At 45.7% G+C, this 19,058-nt stretch overlaps 1 protein-coding gene across 2 annotated transcripts; it reads right to left on the bottom strand.

The window, feature by feature from the left end:
- Positions 1 to 2,809: 2,809 nt before the first annotated feature.
- Positions 2,810 to 13,249, bottom strand: FBXO27 (F-box protein 27). 2 transcript variants are annotated; one of them, XM_083455925.1, is made up of 7 exons: positions 12,889 to 13,249; positions 12,295 to 12,729; positions 10,434 to 10,545; positions 10,074 to 10,169; positions 9,482 to 9,617; positions 7,970 to 8,211; positions 2,810 to 2,941 (listed from the first exon to the last, which is right to left on the bottom strand). In XM_083455925.1, exons 2-6 carry the CDS (start codon positions 12,611 to 12,613, stop codon positions 7,975 to 7,977), a joined length of 900 nt encoding a protein of 299 aa, XP_083312051.1. In that variant the 5' UTR covers positions 12,614 to 12,729; positions 12,889 to 13,249; the 3' UTR covers positions 2,810 to 2,941; positions 7,970 to 7,974. The 2 variants fall into 2 exon arrangements, with proteins under 2 accessions (XP_083312051.1, XP_083312050.1); XM_083455924.1 differs by having other exon boundaries at positions 12,295 to 13,249.
- Positions 13,250 to 19,058: the final 5,809 nt, after the last annotated feature.

Here is a 19,058-nt window from a genome sequence, read left to right on the forward strand (position 1 = left end):
TCCACGAGGTTCTCCCTCCTCCATTTCATTCATATATATATATATATATATATATACACACACACACACACATACATACACACACACAGATATATATATATATATATATATATATATATATATATACACCCACACACCCACACACACACCTATATTTTTCAGTGTATAAGATGCCCCCCATGTATGACGCCCTCTATTTTTGGGGACTCCAAATTAAAAAAACACCCCTCAGCACTACCCGTGTATAAGACAAGCCCCAATTTTAAACCTAATTTTTTTGTTAAAAAAACCTAGTCTTATGCACAGAAAAATATGGTGTGTGTGTGTGTGTGTGTATAATTTTATTTATTCTCAATTTAATAATATACATTCACATCATTATTATCCACTTTACCTCCCTGGCTCTTTATACTGTAATAATAATAATTTAATAATAATTTATTATTTATACCCCGCCCATCTGGCTGGGTTTCCCCAGCCACTCTGGGCGGCTTCCGAAAAAATATTAAAATACAGCTTTAGAGCTTATCGACTTCCTCCCCTCCTGCCTCAGGGCTTTCAAAATTAACCTTTATATCATTGCATTTTGTATGTTTTCCAATTGCACTCATTACAAAATAGCTTAAAATTTAAATAAATACAGAAAGGTAGAAAACTTCTCATTACAAGTCAAGAAAACTTCTCATTACAAGTCATCGGGCAACCCTGCTAGTGATGTTAATTGCTTACGATAATCTGTCAGATATCGTATAAATTTACTCCAGTCCTTTTGGAATACTTGATCGTGCTGGTTTCAGATGTCGCCGGTCAGCTTCACCAGTTTTGCAAAGTCCAACTTCTTCATCTGTCACTCTTCTTTTGTTGGTACTTCTTCTTGTTTCCATTTTTGAGCTAAAAGAGTTCTTGCAGTTGTTGCATACATAAACAGTCTTTTATCTTCCCTTGGTATCTCTTCACCCACTATACCCAGTAAAAAGGCTTCTGGTTTTTTAACAAAAGTTTTTTTAAACATTTTCTTTAGCTCATTATATACCATTTCCCAGAAAGCCTTTACCTCTTTGCAAGTCCACCACATGTGGTAGAAGATACCTGTCCTTTCTTTACATTTCCAACACTCATTGGTTCTTGTCTTGCACATTTTAGCAAGTTTAGCTGGTGTTAGGTACCATCTGTACATCATTTTCATAACATTTTATTTAAGTGCACTGCATGCAGCAAAATTAATACCTTCCTTCCACAACCTCTTCCAGGATTCTAACTGAATATTATATCCAATGTATTTAACCCATCTCCTTCCTCCATTTCGCCCCCTAGGGTTGTTCATAATTTTTTTTTGAAACTGAGGAATCCCACCCCATCCTTAGGGGATATTTCTCTCTGCCACATCCTGTTCAATGAACGTCCTCTGGTCCACTCTGGCAAAAGTGGAAATTAGGAGGAATGTCACGGTCCGGTTTACGGGCAGTCAAAGTCTTGGCTGAGGACGTCGGGACCGGGGGCAAGATGGCGGGGTGGGAGCAGGAACGGGGGTCCAGAAGCCGGGAGTCAGGAAGCCAAGAGTTCGAGGGTCAGGAAGCAAGGAGTCACGAAGTCAAGGGTCTGGGAACAAGAAGGAAGGAGTCACGAAGTCAAGGGTCCGAGGATCAGGAAGGAAGGAGTCATGAAGTCAAGGGTCCGAGGATCAGGAAGCAAGGAGTCATGAAGTCAAGGGTCCGAGGATCAGGAAGCAAGGAGTCATGAAGTCAGGGGTCCGAGGATCAGGAAGCAAGGAGTCACAAAGTCAAGGGTCCGAGGATCAGGAAGCAAGGAGTCATGAAGTCAAGGGTCCGAGGGTCAGGAAGGAAGGAGTCATGAAGTCAAGGATCCGAGGATCAGGAAGGAAGGGGCCAAACACAGCAAGACAGGGAACGTGTTGCTGTGGCAAAGAGCCAAAGGGAAATGCTGACCTTATATCCCTTCCCGGCTCTTGCCACCAGGTGCAGCGAGTTACCAATCTGCCTCACCTGTGCGGCCGTGTATTGCCTTTCCAAAACAAACTTAGGAAGGCCCCTGTCCTGCAAAGTCCTACTGGTAACAGGACCTGGCTCCTGCATGCACTCCTGACAAGGAATTTCTGTGGGCTGGAGGCCGTACGGTTGCCATATTGTCCTGTGTTTCCAAGGCATGTCCTTTTTTTTCATGAGCAGTCTCGTCATAGGGATCCACAGTTAAAACTAGAAGTCAGCAAATGTGTCCTAATTTTCTGCGCTTCGAAATATGACAACCCCTAGCTGAGGACATTCGCCAACTTCTTTCTCCCCCTTTGCATTCACTCAAGTCTTACAGAGTGTGGATTCATGGATTTTGGTTGTCCTGGTTGTCTGTTGTGGTTTACTGTAAAAAAAAAAATTGTTATTGGGTATGGTCACCATGGCCTTTTTTGTCCACCTCTTCCTACAGAGGTTTGCATCAACAGGCAATTTCCATTTTTCTTCCATTAGTGATCTTCTTGGCTGGGCGCCCAAAGAACAAACATTTTAATATTTTAAGACTAGCATGGTTGTCTTAAGAGATAGAGTGCTTGGGCCAAGTACCAGGAAGATGCTGGTTGCTGCAAGTGGAAGATTCACAGAGTTTCATGGAACCAGCCAAATCTTTTTAATATTTATTTATTGAGTGAGTGAGTGAGTGAGTGAGTGAGTGAGATTATTATAGTAAATTGAAGAAATAGAAAACAAAAAAATAGAATATAAAACATTTTTAAAAACAGCCTTTTCTTAAGGTGTCTTGTGAACTTGTTATTTTCAGAGTGCAAAAAAACCCCAGAACATTAGTTAAACAAAGATTATTTAATTTCACAGTAAAGGAAACCCAAAGGGTTTCTTTAATTCAGTATATATATATTTAAAATGTTTAGGTTCCTATGTCTCAAAACTCCTCCTTGCAAGCCATCAACGACGTCCTCTCTGTTGGTTTCTGTTTTCCTTCACTGTGCAGCGAAAGGGCTTGTCACGAGACAGGTGTTTACATTCCACAGTCTGTACTGTACTGTTGGAGTTTCTCACGGGAAAGGGAGACTGGATGTGACGTACACTGGTTTCCTGTTTTTCACTGTGTTTTTTTCTCTCCAAGCTGTCGAGGAGAGAGGATGCTTTTCTGCTCCGGCAGAGGCAAGATGTCTTTCTGTAATATAACTGCTTTGAACTGTAAATAAAGCAACCAAGAGTATGCAGCACGTACTCCTCATCCTTCCGCTGGGCACGGAACTCTGCTTTAACCAACACGTGGTTATGGGCTCCAGAAGTCGAATCGGAGTGCCGGCAAAGGATCGGAATGCAGAGGGACAGATCGGATTGGAATCTGCTCTGCGCATAAACATGATTGATGAGGTATGTTGCTACTGCTCCGGACAGCCTGCCAGCTTCTAGTTAATGGCTTTATGGCTGGACTTTGAACTTTTAAAGCCGTTTTGCCGGGAATAGGAAAATGGCTCCCAGGCTCATGTTACTATGCTGGGGAAATCGAAAGTAACTTTTAAGTGCGCTTTTGGAATAAAGCAGGTGCAGCAGTGACGCAGCAAGATTTAAAGCAGCATATATGACGCTGAAGGCTAATGCCAGAGTCATGATGGCCCTTCAGGATGCTTGTGGGATTCCTAAGCTCAACAAGAAAAATTATGCCGACTGGGTTTTGTATGCAGAGGCAATTCTGCGGAAAGAGGGTTTGTTTGAGGTCATTACAGAAACCCCCCCAGCTCCAGTTACAGATGCATGGAAAGTTAAGGATTCCAAAGCACGGGGAACACTTACATTGATAGTATCCCCAGAAGAGCTCTGTCTATTGCGTGATAAGACCTCAGCCAGAGAAATTTGGGATTCTTTGAGAGAGGCTCACTTAAGGACAGAAGCTGGATCTACTATGTTTTACTTTAACAAGCTGCATAATATGGCTCTTGCTGAAGGTGGAGATGTGCGTTTACATCTGATGGAGATGCAAAATCTGAGACATGAGCTGCAACAGAGAGGACTCAACTTTCCAGAGGCTGTGTATTCTTTCATGATACTACAATCTTTGGGTTCAGGTTGGGAGTCTGTTGCAACCCAGATTGCTGTGCAGCCAACAGCTCAGCTAACAGTGGACTTTGTTACTGCCGTGGTGTTAAATGAAGCAGATCGCCGGGGTGCTAGCTGCATGGGCAAGGGGGAGTCTTCACAGACGTCATCCCATAGTGCAGTGGAACCACCAGATGGCGCCAAAGCTTTGAAGGCAGTGAAATGCTACTCGTGTGGACGTCTAGGCCATATGAAGAGGGAATGCAGATATCCCAGGGCCAAGACAGAGCAGCGCAGCGAAAGCTCATCGCGTGGAAAAGGCCGAGGCAAAGGCAAAGGTCCGGTGTCTAGGACAACGCAGCACAAGGCTATGGTTTCACGCTTCACTCCAAAGGTTGCAGAGGTCCAGAAGACGTCTAGATCTTTCTTCGTTGTTGATTCGGCGGCGACCCACCACATGTGCAACGATAAGAGACTTTTTGTGTCTTTTACACCGCAGGAAGGTGCGATTCACCAGGCGGATGACCACACTATTCCCAGTAAAGGCTACGGAACTGTTGTTCTTCACAGTTTGGACTTATCGATACAGAATGTCCTTTACGTGCCAGACGCCAAACATAATCTGCTCAGCGTTGGACAACTGAATGAGCGGAACATTGACGTTTCCTTCAAGAACAAGAAGTGCATCATCACAAAGAAAAATGACTATGAATTGCATGCTGAATATGTTGATCGTTTGTTTGTTTTGTATTATGATGATGTTGTGCAGGATGACACTTGTTGCATTGCAGGTTCTAACAAAAGTTTGCATGCAGGATGTATTCATGATTTTCATCGAAAATTTGGTCATTTGCATTTTGAGGCAGTATCTAAAATGCCTGCCTTGGTTGAAGGTATGACTATTAGACCCTGCAGGTACCACATGAAGTGCAAAGCATGCGCAGCAAACAAGGTGAAAATGGCTGCGAAAGGTAAGGTGTCTAGTAGGCAAGCTACGGAACCATACCAGATTATTCATGCTGATTTGGTTGGACCACTAGCGCCCTCTTTGGGTGGAAATAGGTACTTCATGGTTCTCATTGACGCATTTTCTAGATATATTTTTGTGTACAATCTCAAGCAGAAATCAGAGGCTTTTCCTAGGTTCAAGGAATTCTGTGCTTGGTTGGAAAATGTGCATGGTAAGAAGATAAAGACTCTTTTCAGTGATCGCGGGGGAGAATTCACTTCTCAGCAGTTTGAAGCTTTTCTGACTGAGAAAGGAATTCAACACGATTTGTCTAGTCCTCGCTCGCCATGGCAGAATGGACTTGCGGAACGGGCAAATCAGACATTGCTTCAAGGGTTAAAAACCTTGCTGCATGATGCCAATCTTCCAGAGAGTTATTGGGCCGAATCTCTCTCGTGTTTTGTTTACAGTTACAATCGCAGGTTATCTTCAGCGATTGGTTGTACCCCCTATGAAAAGATGTTTGGCAAGAAGCCATACATCAAACACATGAAAATTTTTGGTTCTGACATGTGGGTTCATTCACCACAAAATTCAAAGTTAGACAAGCGTGGATTGCATGGTATCTTTCTAGGTTATCAGAAAGGGTCTTACAGAATAATGATGACTGACTCTAAGACAATTAAGCTCACGAGAAGTGTTGAATACAATGCAAAGTGGGGGGAGAATGTGGGAATTTTCCAATGTTATCCTGATGACAGTGATGAGACTGAGGATAGTCAGAAGCAACCACAACAACCCACACCCACTGATGAAGGTTCTGAGTCTGAATCTGAAACTGAATCGGGTGATTCAGAGGATTTCAAGAGTGCGAAAGCCTCTATGCGACCCTCTGAAAGCTCTGATCAAGAATTGGAAGAACCATTGTTCACAATAGGTCGCTTTTCTCCTAAGAAGGAAGAGGAGAGTGTTGAAGACTTAAGGCTAATTCGTAGGTCACAGAGAGCCACAAAAGGCAAACCTCCAAAGAGATTTGCTGATGAATTTGCTACGATAGCAGTAACAGCTGTTAAAAGCTCCAAGAAGGTATTTGAACCTTCAAGTTTCCAAGAAATCCAGGGTTTGGATTCAAAGGAAGCTGAACCATGGTTAAATGCCATGAAGGCTGAGCTTGATTCCTTGGAAAGGAACAAAACATGGGAGCTAGTTCCAGTAGTTCCAGGAATGAAACTGCTTGGAAGCAAATGGGTCTTCAAAGCGAAGACTGATCAAAATGGCAAGATAGTCAGACACAAAGCCAGATTGGTAGCCAGAGGTTTTGCACAAGTACCAGGTGAAGACTATCACGAGACCTACTCACCCACAGTGAGGTATGAAAGCATTAGGCTTATGCTCAAGCTAGCTGCAGAGGAAAATCTACACATTAGTCACCATGATATTAATACAGCTTTTCTGTACGGATCTCTGGATGAATCACTTTATATGCTTCCACCTGATGGCGTACAGGTAAAACAGGGATTTGTTTGTGCTCTGAAGAAATCCCTTTATGGTCTCAAACAAAGTGCACGGTGTTGGCACACAAAACTCACTGAAGTATTGTTTTCTCTAGGTTTTCAGCAAGGGAAAGCTGATCCATGTGTATTTGTCAAAGAGGAGGGGCAAAAGAAACTGTACTGTTTGTTTTATGTTGATGATTTATTATTCTTCTGGAAAGATGTCGCAATGTACAATAACGCCCTAGCTCAACTGAAAGAGCACTTTGACATGAAAGATCTTGGTGAGGTAAACAACTACCTATCTCTGGAAATAGAAAGAGATCAAGATGGTAACATTCTAGTACACCAGTCACGGAAAATTGCTGATGTGTTAAGCAAACTAAACCTGATGGATGCTAACCCTGTAGACACACCGATGACAACAGGTTATCAGGTAGATGACACTGGAGAAGCATTTTCTGACTCTACACTGTACAGAAGTGTGCTAGGCAAGCTAAACTTCATTGCCAGATGTTCAAGACCAGACATTGCTGTTAGCTGTAATTTGCTAAGCAGACAAGTCAACAATCCTAGTGTCAAGGATTGGAAAGCTCTGAAACGCATAGCGCGGTATTTGAAAGGCACTATGCATTACAGACTGAGATTTAACAATCAGAAGTCTGGTGGTCTTGAGATATTTGCAGATGCAAGTTTTGGAAGTGACACTGAAGACAGGAAAAGTACGTCTGGAGTTTGCTACATGTACAATCAGGGTCTGTTTGATTGGTCATGCAAGAAGCAAACAACAGTTAGCTTAAGTACTTGTGAAGCTGAACTGAATGCACTGTCTTATTCACTTAAGGATTGTGAATGGTTGATACAATTGTGCAAAGATATGAAAATTCCTGTCAAATGTCCAATCCAGGTTTACCAGGACAACAAAGCATGTTTGGCTTTGCTGAAGTCTGAAGGTTGTAAGCAAAGCACGAAGCACTTGCAATTAAAATTGCAGCATGCTAGGGAATGTATTCAGAAGGGACTCGTAACGGTGTCCTATATGCCAGGTAATAAAATTCCTGCTGATGTATTATCCAAGATTGTATCAAGGGATCAACACTGTACCTATGTGCAGAAGTTGGGTTTGTACTGATATTGTACGAACACGCTGCCCAGTGATGTTCACAGAAAGGGGGAGGATGTTGGTTTCTGTTTTCCTTCACTGTGCAGCGAAAGGGCTTGTCACGAGACAGGTGTTTACATTCCACAGTCTGTACTGTACTGTTGGAGTTTCTCACGGGAAAGGGAGACTGGATGTGACGTACACTGGTTTCCTGTTTTTCACTGTGTTTTTTTCTCTCCAAGCTGTCGAGGAGAGAGGATGCTTTTCTGCTCCGGCAGAGGCAAGATGTCTTTCTGTAATATAACTGCTTTGAACTGTAAATAAAGCAACCAAGAGTATGCAGCACGTACTCCTCATCCTTCCGCTGGGCACGGAACTCTGCTTTAACCAACACTCTCATCACTTCAGGATTTTTCTCCACCTGGAAGAACGTGATCTGGGTGGAATATGTTTTGGCGGCAGCGAGAAAAACACCCTGGTGGGAGACCGCAGGGGCTCCGGCGAGAGTTTTACCAGCACTGTAGAGTTTGTGATGCGAGCCCCGTAATGCCCTTCCCAGAATTGTGTGTCCACCCCTTTGTGCCAGAGCTGGATGTAGCGAACGCCGGGGCCGTAACTCCTGAACACGTGGGACACCTACAGAGGCAGAAGGAGGAGCAAAAAGTCAAGGAGGAGAACCTTTCGAAAACAGCAACACCTTAGAAAGCTTGCCACAGGTTTCTCGCGTCCTGCATCTTTTTTGCTTTAATTAAAGCCCTGCAGCGCTTCCTCCTGAGGCAACGTTGGCCGATGTTGCTCTCCGTACAGCCAGTCTTCCTCTGTTAAAGAGATCTTTTTCATGGCAATACATGCAAGGTCACACCAGTGCCTGGACGGTTTAACAGGTAGTTTGGATTTCAAACAGTTTTGCAAGAGCAGGATTAAATAGTAAAAACTATTGTTGGTGTCTTTGCAGATAAGAGTGCATCGCGATACAGTACGCTACCTTTGGAGTACACGATCGCCCTGATGTTTTGACGTACCCGTATTTTTCGCTCTATAAGACGCACCAGACCATAAGACGCACCTAGTTTTTGGAGGGGGAAAACAAGAAAAAAAATATTCTGAATCCCAGAAGCCAGAACAGCAAGAGGGATCGCTGCGCAGCGAACGCAGTGATCCCTCTTGCTGCTCTGGCTTCTGGGATAGCTGCGCAGCCTGCATTCACTCCGTAAGACGCGCACACATTTCCCCTTACTTTTTAGGAGGGAAAAAGTGAGTCATAGAGCAAAAAATACGGTAATTTACTTGTCCATTTTACTTGTGTTCAGCATCCATTTACACTCTGTACAAGCGATCTGAGTGCTAAGGTTTAGTGTTAAAACTAAGGGTATGTGGACACTCTTGAAGGCGTTTTATCGCCTTGCAGATGGTTGCAGCGTTCAACAGATTATGTGAGGCTGCAAAGCGATCAATGGGGGAGGCTCCCGTTCCTGGATGTGAATTTTCCCGTTCTGTCCCCTTCAATGCTTCCATTTAAAATAACAAGATAATAATGCCAAGATCACGGTTCGTTCCCTGTGCCTTATAAAGCAGCCACACTTTGGAGAGTGGTAAACCTAGCAACACATGGAGCAGGAGTTCAGAATAAGTCTGTTTTAAGGAGCAATCGTTGGATCACCCAGTTTTAACTGAATGCTCTGACTTCATTATAATTAGCTCCAAAGTAATCTTACCTGACACTTGTATTTAGACTTTTGCTGTTTTGACAAATGAGGCTGCTATGCCACTTTAGTGCACCATTAACTCCGCCTCCACCCCCCAGGTTTTGGCTTAGCATCTGCATTTGGATCAGATGCAGCCTTTTGGCACCTACGATCTTTAATCCCAAAAGGAAGGAAAATAAGCCTTGGATAGCAAAGAACACCTTTTGATACTGGGCATCGTTCCACTGCGGAATGGGATCCGGATTAGCGTTGAATTCAGCAATTACTGACCAATCCGCTGCCAGGAGCTCCACACGGATTTTGTACCTGCAGCCGCAGTCTTCCCGGGCACCCCACCTGAAAGGGATGGCAGAGAGGATGGGGTATAGCCAAGGCAGCAAAAGGAATGGAGCATATCTGAAGGAGCGTCTCCACCCCCATCGTTCTACCCGGACACTGGGGTCCAGCTCCGAGGCCCTTCTGGCGGTTCCCTCACTGCGAAAAGCCAAGTTACAGGGAACCAGGCAGAGGGCCTTCTCAGTAGTGGCGCCTGCCCTGTGGAACACCCTCCCATCAGATGTCAAAGCGATAAACAACTATCTGACATTCAGAAGACATCTGAAGGCAGCCCTGTTTAGGGAAGATTTTAATGTTTGATGTATTACTGTATTTTAATATTTGGTTGGAAGCCGCCCAGAGTGGCTGGGGAAGCCCAGCCAGATGGGTGGGGTATAAATAAATTATTATTATTATTATTGATAATAATATTATGTAGGCTAATTCTCGGGAGATCAAAAGAAGAGTAGAGCTCACCAGTCGCAAATAATAACATCAGGTTGGCAGGTATCCATGAGCTCCTCCGGAAAACCTTCTTTCAGCAAATCAATCAGCTGTGATTTTACACACCACCTGGGTGGGGTGGGGGACAACAAAGACATTAATGCTATGTTTACAGCGTGTTGGGCTCTTTGCGTCTTCCAGAAAGACGGCATCATTACAGAAACAAAGCAGCTAAGAGTTTGTGACCTGTTAAGCGAACAGCAAGCAAAATTGGCAACTCAGGGAGGAGAAACTGGCTGTGCCGCCAGCTGCAGTTAAAAAGGATGTCCCAGGCCACAGGAAAATGGAGCTGCCAAAAAAACCGGGATTGTGACGTCTCCCACATTGACTCACACGTATGATGAGGCAAAGCAAGTCTGGGCCTCTGCTCCTTCCACATGCTGTCTGTTCTCTTCCACTCTCCACCCATTCCCTCCATGCTGGATCACCCAGTGTTGAAACTGTTCTGTGGGCACAATAACGGGTATCAGTGGAGATGTCGTTTTTGGATGCAAAGTGCGAGGGCTCATCCACACTCATTTCCTGCCCACTTTCTAGGTCCATTCTTTCCTGGATGCTGTCCGTTTTTGTTTCCTCCCCCTGCTGCTCTCCCCACAAAGAAACACTCTCGGCAATCCGTGGAAGACCTGAATCGCCGTTTGTTCCGATTCAGCATTAAAGAGCGGATCTTCCTGGGGAAGATAGTAGTGCAAAACCAACAAACAGAACGGCTCGGACACAAACCGGGAAAACGCAGAATTGTGCCTAGAAAGCTTGGGGTAAAAAGTAAATGTGAATGAGCCCCAAGTTGACATAGGAATGTAGGAATGGGTGTCATAGGAATGCAGACTGGATTATTGTAACTCGCTCTACGTGGGGCTGCCCTTGAGACTGACCCAGAAACTTCAGCGGGTGCAGAATGCTGTGGCGAGACTCCTTACGGGGTCCTCGCTGCGAGATCACATTCACCCGGTGCTATACCAGCTGCACTGGCTCCCAGTGGGGTACAGGATCAGGTTTAAGGTGCTGGTTTTAACCTTTAAAGCGCTATACGGCCTAGGACCCTCGTACCTACGGGACCGCCTCTCCTGGTATTCCCCACAGAGAAACCTACGGTCTGCAAATAAAAACATCCTGAAGGTCCCAGGCCACAGAGAGGTTAGGCTGGCCTCAACCAGAGCCAGGGATTTTTCGGCTGTGGCTCCAATCTGGTGGAATGCTCTGTCACAAGAGACTAGGGCCCTGTGGGAGTTGACATCTTGCCGCAGGGCCTGCAAGACAGAGCTGTTCCACCAGGCCTTTGGTCAGGGCGCAGCCTGACTCCCTCCTCTGGCAATCTGCACAGAATTTTGCTTAACGGTTGCCATCAATTTGATTTTAATTAATTTTTATAATGAAATGTTTTTAGAATGTTGTATTATTTGATTGTTGTTAGCCACCCTGAGCCCGGCTTCGGCTGGGGAGGGCGGGATATAAATAAAATTTATTATTATTATTATTATTAAGAGCCTGGCCGCTGGATCAGGCCCAAAGCTCATCTAATCCAGCATCCATGAGTACAACGCACCACCAGGACTCAGAGCCATAATGCTTCTGCTTGGGAGGACAGGACCATGACATCATGTCTTAATAGCTGTTTTTAGTTCTTGCTTCAGAAAGCATTGAGAATTGCCTCTGGGAGGAATGTTAGAGGAATACTGGAAGGAAATTATATGGTTTTAGCAGAAATGTTATAAAGAATTAAGCAAAAACTGATTGTTAATGGGCTAAAGTGGAAAATTTTGGAAAAAATTGAGAAAGAGGGAAAGGATTAGCTGAATTAGCTAATTTGAACTAGAATACAAAAAAGGGAGGTGTGAGGAAGTCGAGGAAATAAGTAAATGAAAGATAAAATGGAAATTGGATGTGTTTTAAAATGTTTTTTTTTCTTCTTTTGTTGTTTTGATGTATTGTTTTCTTTTCTATTCTCGATGTATTGTTTGTTAATTTTTTATTGCTTTTTTATATTTTTTTCTGTAAGCATAAAACTTCTAATAAATATTATTTTTTTAAAAAAAGAGAATTGCCTCTGGGAATGTGCAGAGTACGTTTCCTCACCCCGCAATCCCAACAGTGTCTCTGATTAGAGTGCAAGCATTGCAAGGGACAAGTTCTGGACTTTAGACTCCCTGGGACCCACCTGCCTCCCTCCTGCCTGACCCATCAGCTCCCTCACCTGTCCCACAGGGGTTCTTGATCAGGTTCCTCCCAAAGGGCCGCAGGACCCCCACTCGGCGGCAGTCCATCCGGGGGCATCGTTGGGCGGCTTCAATGGCATCGTGCATGCGTGGGTCTCTCTCCCACTGAAGTTTCCAGACAGTGGGCCTGTCAATTAGGTCCCTCCACCTGCAGCACACCAAGCGGCAGCGGGTCACCAGTGTCCGCGCAGGCACCCAGCTCAGGATCAGCTCCAGCAGTTCATCGGGCAACGGGTTCAAATCCACCAGGCACTGGATTTCCATTCCATCTGTGCTCTTGCTTTTAACAAGCCCCATGTCTGGTCTCTCACTGCGGTCAAGTTTCGGAAATAAAAGTTGAAGACCTTTTAAACTAAAATACCCTGGGATGGAGACCTGTTCTTCTCCTCCATCCTCCCGGGAGTGGTGTTACCCTGGAAAGGGGAAAAAAACCTGAGGCTGCTTTCTTGCTGCGATAATTAAGAGTGAACTGGAGTACAGAAAACAAATTCAAGCTTGGTTCTCCCACCCGCCCAGAAGCAAAGTGATGCCTGCGTGTTTGTTTTCTTGCAGAAACCACGACGTTTCTCTACCTTTTCCATCGCAGGCATAAACCTGGCTCTTTGCACGCAGAGGAGCAGGCAGTCCTGTCTCTTCGCTCGCCCAGGGAGCACTCCTTCCGCAAAAACAAACCGCGCCTGGAGGAAGAGCAGTGGAAAGGAAGCGAAGCCGGCCGGACCTGGTTCCCGTGTAGACAGGATCAGCCAATCAGCTGCCGGGGAAGAGAAAGGGGCGGCCCTTCGCGCGCAAGAGCAAAAGCTGGCGGGGATTGGCGAAAGGGAGGTTGATTGGCATTCGCTGCGCCCGTCATTTCCGATCACGGGCCTTGGAACGCCAAGCGGCAGGCAGGAATTCAACCGGTGAAGCTTCCTCGTGCGCCACGCGCTGGGAAAATGCAAACTTTGGAAGCCGCCCGCACCATTAAAATAACCATTCGCTCCAAACCATTCGTATTAAAACAAGGCAGTGTTGTTGTTTAGTCGCTCAGTCGTGCCCGTGACCCCCTTTTTTATTTCAAAAAAGGAAAAAGGTCTGTTAAGCAATAGGGCCCAGTTCAGTCTACCTTACAGGGTGACTTCCAGGATATATACACTATACATATGTTGTCTGAAAGACCTGGTGGCAGCTTGTGTCTGTGTAAACTGGGACCCTAAAACGGAAAAAGCATAGTCTTAATCAATGGTCAGCAAACGTTTTCAGCAGGCAGCTGTCCCTCAGACCTTCTGGGGGGCCGGACCATATTTTTTGGGGGGGGGATGAATGAATTCCCATGCCCCACAAATAACCCAGAGTTGCATTTTAAACAAAAAAAAACCATTCTACTAATGTAAACACACGCTGATTCCCGGACTGTCCACAGGCCAGATTGAGAAGGTGATTGGGCCGCATCCGGCCCCCGGGCCTTAGTTTGCCTACCCATGGTCTTAATCAAGCCAGTTAGTTTCCCGGCCCAATTCAAAATGCTGCTTTTGACCTATAAAGCCTTAAAGGACTCACAATTCCTCAAGGATCGCCTCTCTCCATACCCCAAGATCATCATCTTCTTTTTTTTTAAATAATATTTATTACTTTTTGAACAATTTACACAGAACCAAATAAAAACAGAAAGAAAAAACAAAAAGAACAATACAATACAATATAAAGACACTACATAACACTAGACACATTAAACTAACAAAACCAAACAAAACTAATTTAAAACACTCAAACAATTTCAGTATCTTATCTTTCATTCACTTATTTCACCGACCTCCTCACACCTCCCTTTTTGTATTCCACTTCTGTCAAATGTTTCAGCAATTCCTTTCCATCTTCCTCTGTTATCTGTCCTATAATTATCCTAGCACATTCTAACCTTATTTTACCTTTAAAATTCCATTAATCTATTTATACTTAAATCCTCATAACATTTCTATTAAAGCCATATAAGTTCCCCAAGATCATCTTCTGTTTCCCTCGGAGGGTGGCAACACAAGAACGGGGCCTTCTCTGCAGTGGCTCCCTGTCTTTGGAACGCTCTCCCCGGGGAGGTTTGCCTGGCGCCTTCATTACATTCCTTTAGGCTCCAGATGAAAACGTGCCTCTTCAACCAGGCCTTGGGGGTGCATATAGTGCGGTGCTTTATAGTGCCTCGGCCTGTTTGTTCCTTAGCCCAATGCAGCTTGCTCAGACCAGCAGCAGCTCCTCTGGAGCCCAGGCAGATACCCTGCTCACTCGCTCCCAGATCCTTTTAACTTGGCTTGGGCATCTTCTGTATGCAACGCAGGTGTCCTGATACAGACCTCTGGAAACCTCTTCTAGGCTGCCAGTCCTGGGAGAACTCTTGTGCTTAGAAATGAGTGTCTCTGAACATGTGCAGATTGACAGAGAGTAGCCACAACCTGGGGCTCCTCTCCCGCACACCCTCTTCTTCCAACACATGACCGGTATTGAAGGCCTTGGCTGTGCTTCCTGCACTGCAGGGGGTCAGACTAGATGAGCGTCGGTGTCCCTTTCAACTCTGCCATTCTATGAAGTGCCTGAAGGGAGAGAGCATCTGAGGCACTACCCCCTCACCTCATAGGGCAGCGAATTTGGGGGGGGGGGTGCATAAAGCATAATGCAGGCAAGCCGATATGACAGATTAGAGAACTGGGCCAAAACAAACAAGATGAATTTTAACAGGGAGAAATGTAAAGTATTGCACTTGGGCAAAAAAAAATGAGAGGCACAAATACAAGATGGGTGACACCTGGCTTGAGAGCAGTACATGTGAAAAGGATCTAGGAGTCTTGGTTGACCACAAACTTGACATGAGCCAACAGTGTGACGCGGCAGCTAAAAAAGCCAATGCAATTCTGGGCTGCATCAATAGGAGTATAGCATCTAGATCAAGGGAAGTAATAGTGCCACTGTATTCTGCTCTGGTCAGACCTCACCTGGAGTACTGTGTCCAGTTCTGGGCACCACAGTTCAAGAAGGACACTGACAAACTGGAACGTGTCCAGAGGAGGGCAACCAAAATGGTCAAAGGCCTGGAAACGATGCCTTATGAGGAACGGCTAAGGGAGCTGGGCATGTTTAGCCTGGAGAAGAGGAGGTTAAGGGGTGATATGATAGCCATGTTCAAATATATAAAAGGATGTCACATAGAGGAGGGAGAAAGGTTGTTTTCTGCTGCTCCAGAGAAGCGGACACGGAGCAATGGATCCAAACTACAAGAAAGAAGATTCCACCTAAACATTAGGAAGAACTTCCTGACAGTAAGAGCTGTTTGACAGTGGAATTTGCTGCCAAGGAGTGTGGTGGAGTCTCCTTCTTTGGAGGTCTTTAAGCAGAGGCTTGACAACCATATGTCAGGAGTGCTCTGATGGTGTTTCCTGCTTGGCAAGGGGTTGGACTTGATGGCCCTCGTGGTCTCTTCCAACTCTTCTATGATTCTATGATATTCAACAGGGGCAGCTTCCCCAAATATATGAAGGGATGGGGAAAGGCTGCCGAAATCCTGCCTGTTGCCCCCTCCCACTGGTACAGAAACAAGAGCAATTAAAAGAACAAATATACTTTCACAGGCCCTGGAGATAGTTGCAGTCATGGATGCTGTAGCTGAGATTCCTGCAATGCAGGGCTTTGGACTACATACATGACCCCTGGGTTACTTTCCAACTCTACAATTCTATGATTTTATGGTTCAATTGAGCCCAAATGTGGAGGAGATTGTCAGGTACTTCTCCAGAATATCGTGGGTGTTTTCCATCTTGACGGCTGAATCACTTTCTCTTCTGCTTCTATTTACACCTCTGGGCTCTATAAAAAGATCCTATCGCTTTGAATGTTATTTTCCTTGTAAGCTGAAAAGCGGTAATTGTACCCAGACATGGCTAGGTTCGAGAACAGATTATAACACGTCCTTTAAAAAGAAGGGTGGGGAGTTTAGCTCAACCCACCTGTTAGTGTGATCAAAGCCATCCTATCAGAAAGACACTTTCCTAGCTGGGTGGCTGGCCCCTGCTGTGTGATCCATCCATAAATGTTTATTGCTGTATTATTTGCCCATTTGATTAATTCAGCCCCCAAAAGCAACTGTCAACGCATTCTGTGAAGCAAAAAATACTGTAATTGAATGTATCCCTTCTTAGTTATTTTTAATGTTATAATAACACCCCTCCAACGATGAAAATAGCTTTTACAATAGGAAGGTGGGATACAAATACTTATATGTGTGTGTGTGTGTGTGTGTGTATACCTAACCCAGTGACCATCGCCTGGCCACATCTTGTGGCAGGGAGTTCCACACATCTATTCCTAGCCCTGGGGAGAAATGCTAAATGTACATGTTCCTGGACCCAGCAGATGCACTGGATGACCCAGAACTATAATAATAATAGTAATAATAATAATAATTATATATTCCCCTGGCTGGGTTTCCCCAACCATTCTGGGCGGCTTCCAACAAAACACTAAAATACAATAATAGAGATTGGTACATTTTCCCTTCTACTTTGCAGCGAAGGAGAAAAAGGAAGTCCAGCCCCCCCAGGCAGAGAAGAAGCCATCCCGGAGCTAAACCGAAGCCGGGAGGCCGGAGGATGGAAAAGGCGAAGGGACAGAGTGGGTCCTAAGAAGACTAGGAAGGAAGACGGCCCCGTCCCCTGTTGGTCTTAGGCCGGGAGGCATGGGGGCTCCAATCCAACCCCCACCACCTTGACCGGACAAAGGAACTCCTGCATTGCAGGGGGTTGGACTAGATGACCCATGGAGCCCTTTCTTCGCACTCCACAATCTGATGGGTCTGCGGAAAGAGGGTGGCAGGGCTCCTGCGCACCAGTTCTGCTAAGGAGGATTTTAGCAGGGATCAGAAGGCTCTCCGTGACCCCCTCCCTTTGTGGCATCTTTCCAGTTTGTTCAGGAAACATCGCAGGGGGGTCGTGGGAGTTGTTTTACTGCTTTTTCTCCATGACCCTGGAACCCTGAAACACTTGGGATACTGGGACACTCCCTCTTCCTAACGTCATTTCTCTCACTCAGTCACAGACCAGACGTTGCTTCCAACGTCTCACACACTCAAAACATTCACTGGAGTGTCCCCCCCACACACATTCAGAAAAACCCATGCACCTCCCCCAATTCCCTTTTTACCAAAACCAACCACAATCGGCAGCGCTTAGACTTTGACCAGGGCCCAAGAGCACCTTTTACTGCTTCTTCTGGGCACAAAACCAACAACCAACCATAACCGGCAGCGCTTAGACTTCGACCGGGGCCCTGCAGCACCCTTTTTGCTGCTTTTCTGGGCAACACCAAAACCAGTGGCACTTCTTCTACCCTGCTGGCGGAGTTGATCAAACGCTCTTTGCTCCCACCTATCCCTGTGGAGCTTACCTTTTCCCTTGAGGTACCTTCTTTCCTCACGGCCTTTGCCTTTTCTCCTGTCCTTGCAGTGTGTCCACTCAGGAACAGGTGGCAATTCCTCCCACGAACTTGGCAGGATGTGCACTGGAACCGCTGACACGATCCGAGCTGTTCACCGCAGGGATGCCTTGAACCCACATCCCTTATCCTCAGGGAATCTGTTTTTCCCGGCCCAACACACCAAGAAATGTAGCCTTATGAGGCTTTGCCCTCGGGTGGGAAAAATATTGCGCCTGGGAAAGGGAAGTGGGAGTCAACAGACACTCAAGGAATAGTTTCGGAGAAAAAGGTTTTATTTCTACCATCCATGAACTGGTAGAAGGAGCAAGTGTGATAAGTCACAAAAAGCATGCACGAGTTCACAATCATGTGCACAAGCATATATACCCCTTTCCAGTTTCCTCCCCCTTTCTCCTCCCTCAGGAGTTCCTCTGAGCATGAACAGAAAGCTGTCTTGGGACTATTGGGACTCTTGGCGCTCTTCCCAGGAAAGGGGTTTCAGAGTGTTCAGATATGTTTCAACCTCTTGTTCTGGCATGGTTCCCGGACAGAAAGCAAGTTGCAATGTGGTTCTTTAGCAAGGTCAGAAGGCATGAGAAAGGCCTGAGAAACAATGGACTGTTCTCTACCTTTGTTACAGCAGAGCGGAATGTTTCTGATGCTTAGCTGCTGAGAAAATGATTCTGAAAAGTTTTGAGAAGCTTTGAGCCTGCTTTGGTGGGGGGTGACTTCGGGCCTAGGTGAGGTCACCTGTCCTCACCTTCCTTCACTACCAGCATGAGTTTGACCAAACTGCAGGAGGCAGTGGAAGACAGGAGTGCCTGGCATGCTCTGATCCAGGGGGTCAAGAAGAGTCGAACACGACTAAACGACTCAACAACACAATTTGTGGACGTAATAGGCCCACACACAACACAAAACATTGTTGCTGTATGTAGTTTTTATTTTTATATCTTATATTTTGGAAATGTACATCCAGGTTTTTTGGGGGGGACCCCCAAGAGAGTGGAGACCTAAGCTAGAGCTTGTTTAGCTTGCACGTAAATCCGGCACTAGCCCCCCCCCCCAAAAAAAGAGGACGTGTCCGGGATTTCCCGGGCGCTGCGCAAAGAAGCAGCCTTTTCCTCTGCCTCCCCAAAAGATGCAAAGCGAGACCCAGCGACCGCAGCTGCTGTCATCTTCCATTTTTTGGGGCGGGGTCCGGTGCTGCCCCATCGCAGCCACTCGCGGGCCGGGCCAGCCGTGCTCCTCCTTCTGCATCGCAGGGGGGGGGGTTGGACTAGATGACCGTAGGAGATCCCTTCTACTCCTC

The sequence above is a fragment of the Podarcis tiliguerta genome (assembly GCF_965153285.1).
Source record: "Podarcis tiliguerta genome assembly, chromosome: 8".
In the NCBI taxonomy this organism is placed as follows: Eukaryota; Metazoa; Chordata; class Lepidosauria; order Squamata; family Lacertidae; genus Podarcis; species Podarcis tiliguerta.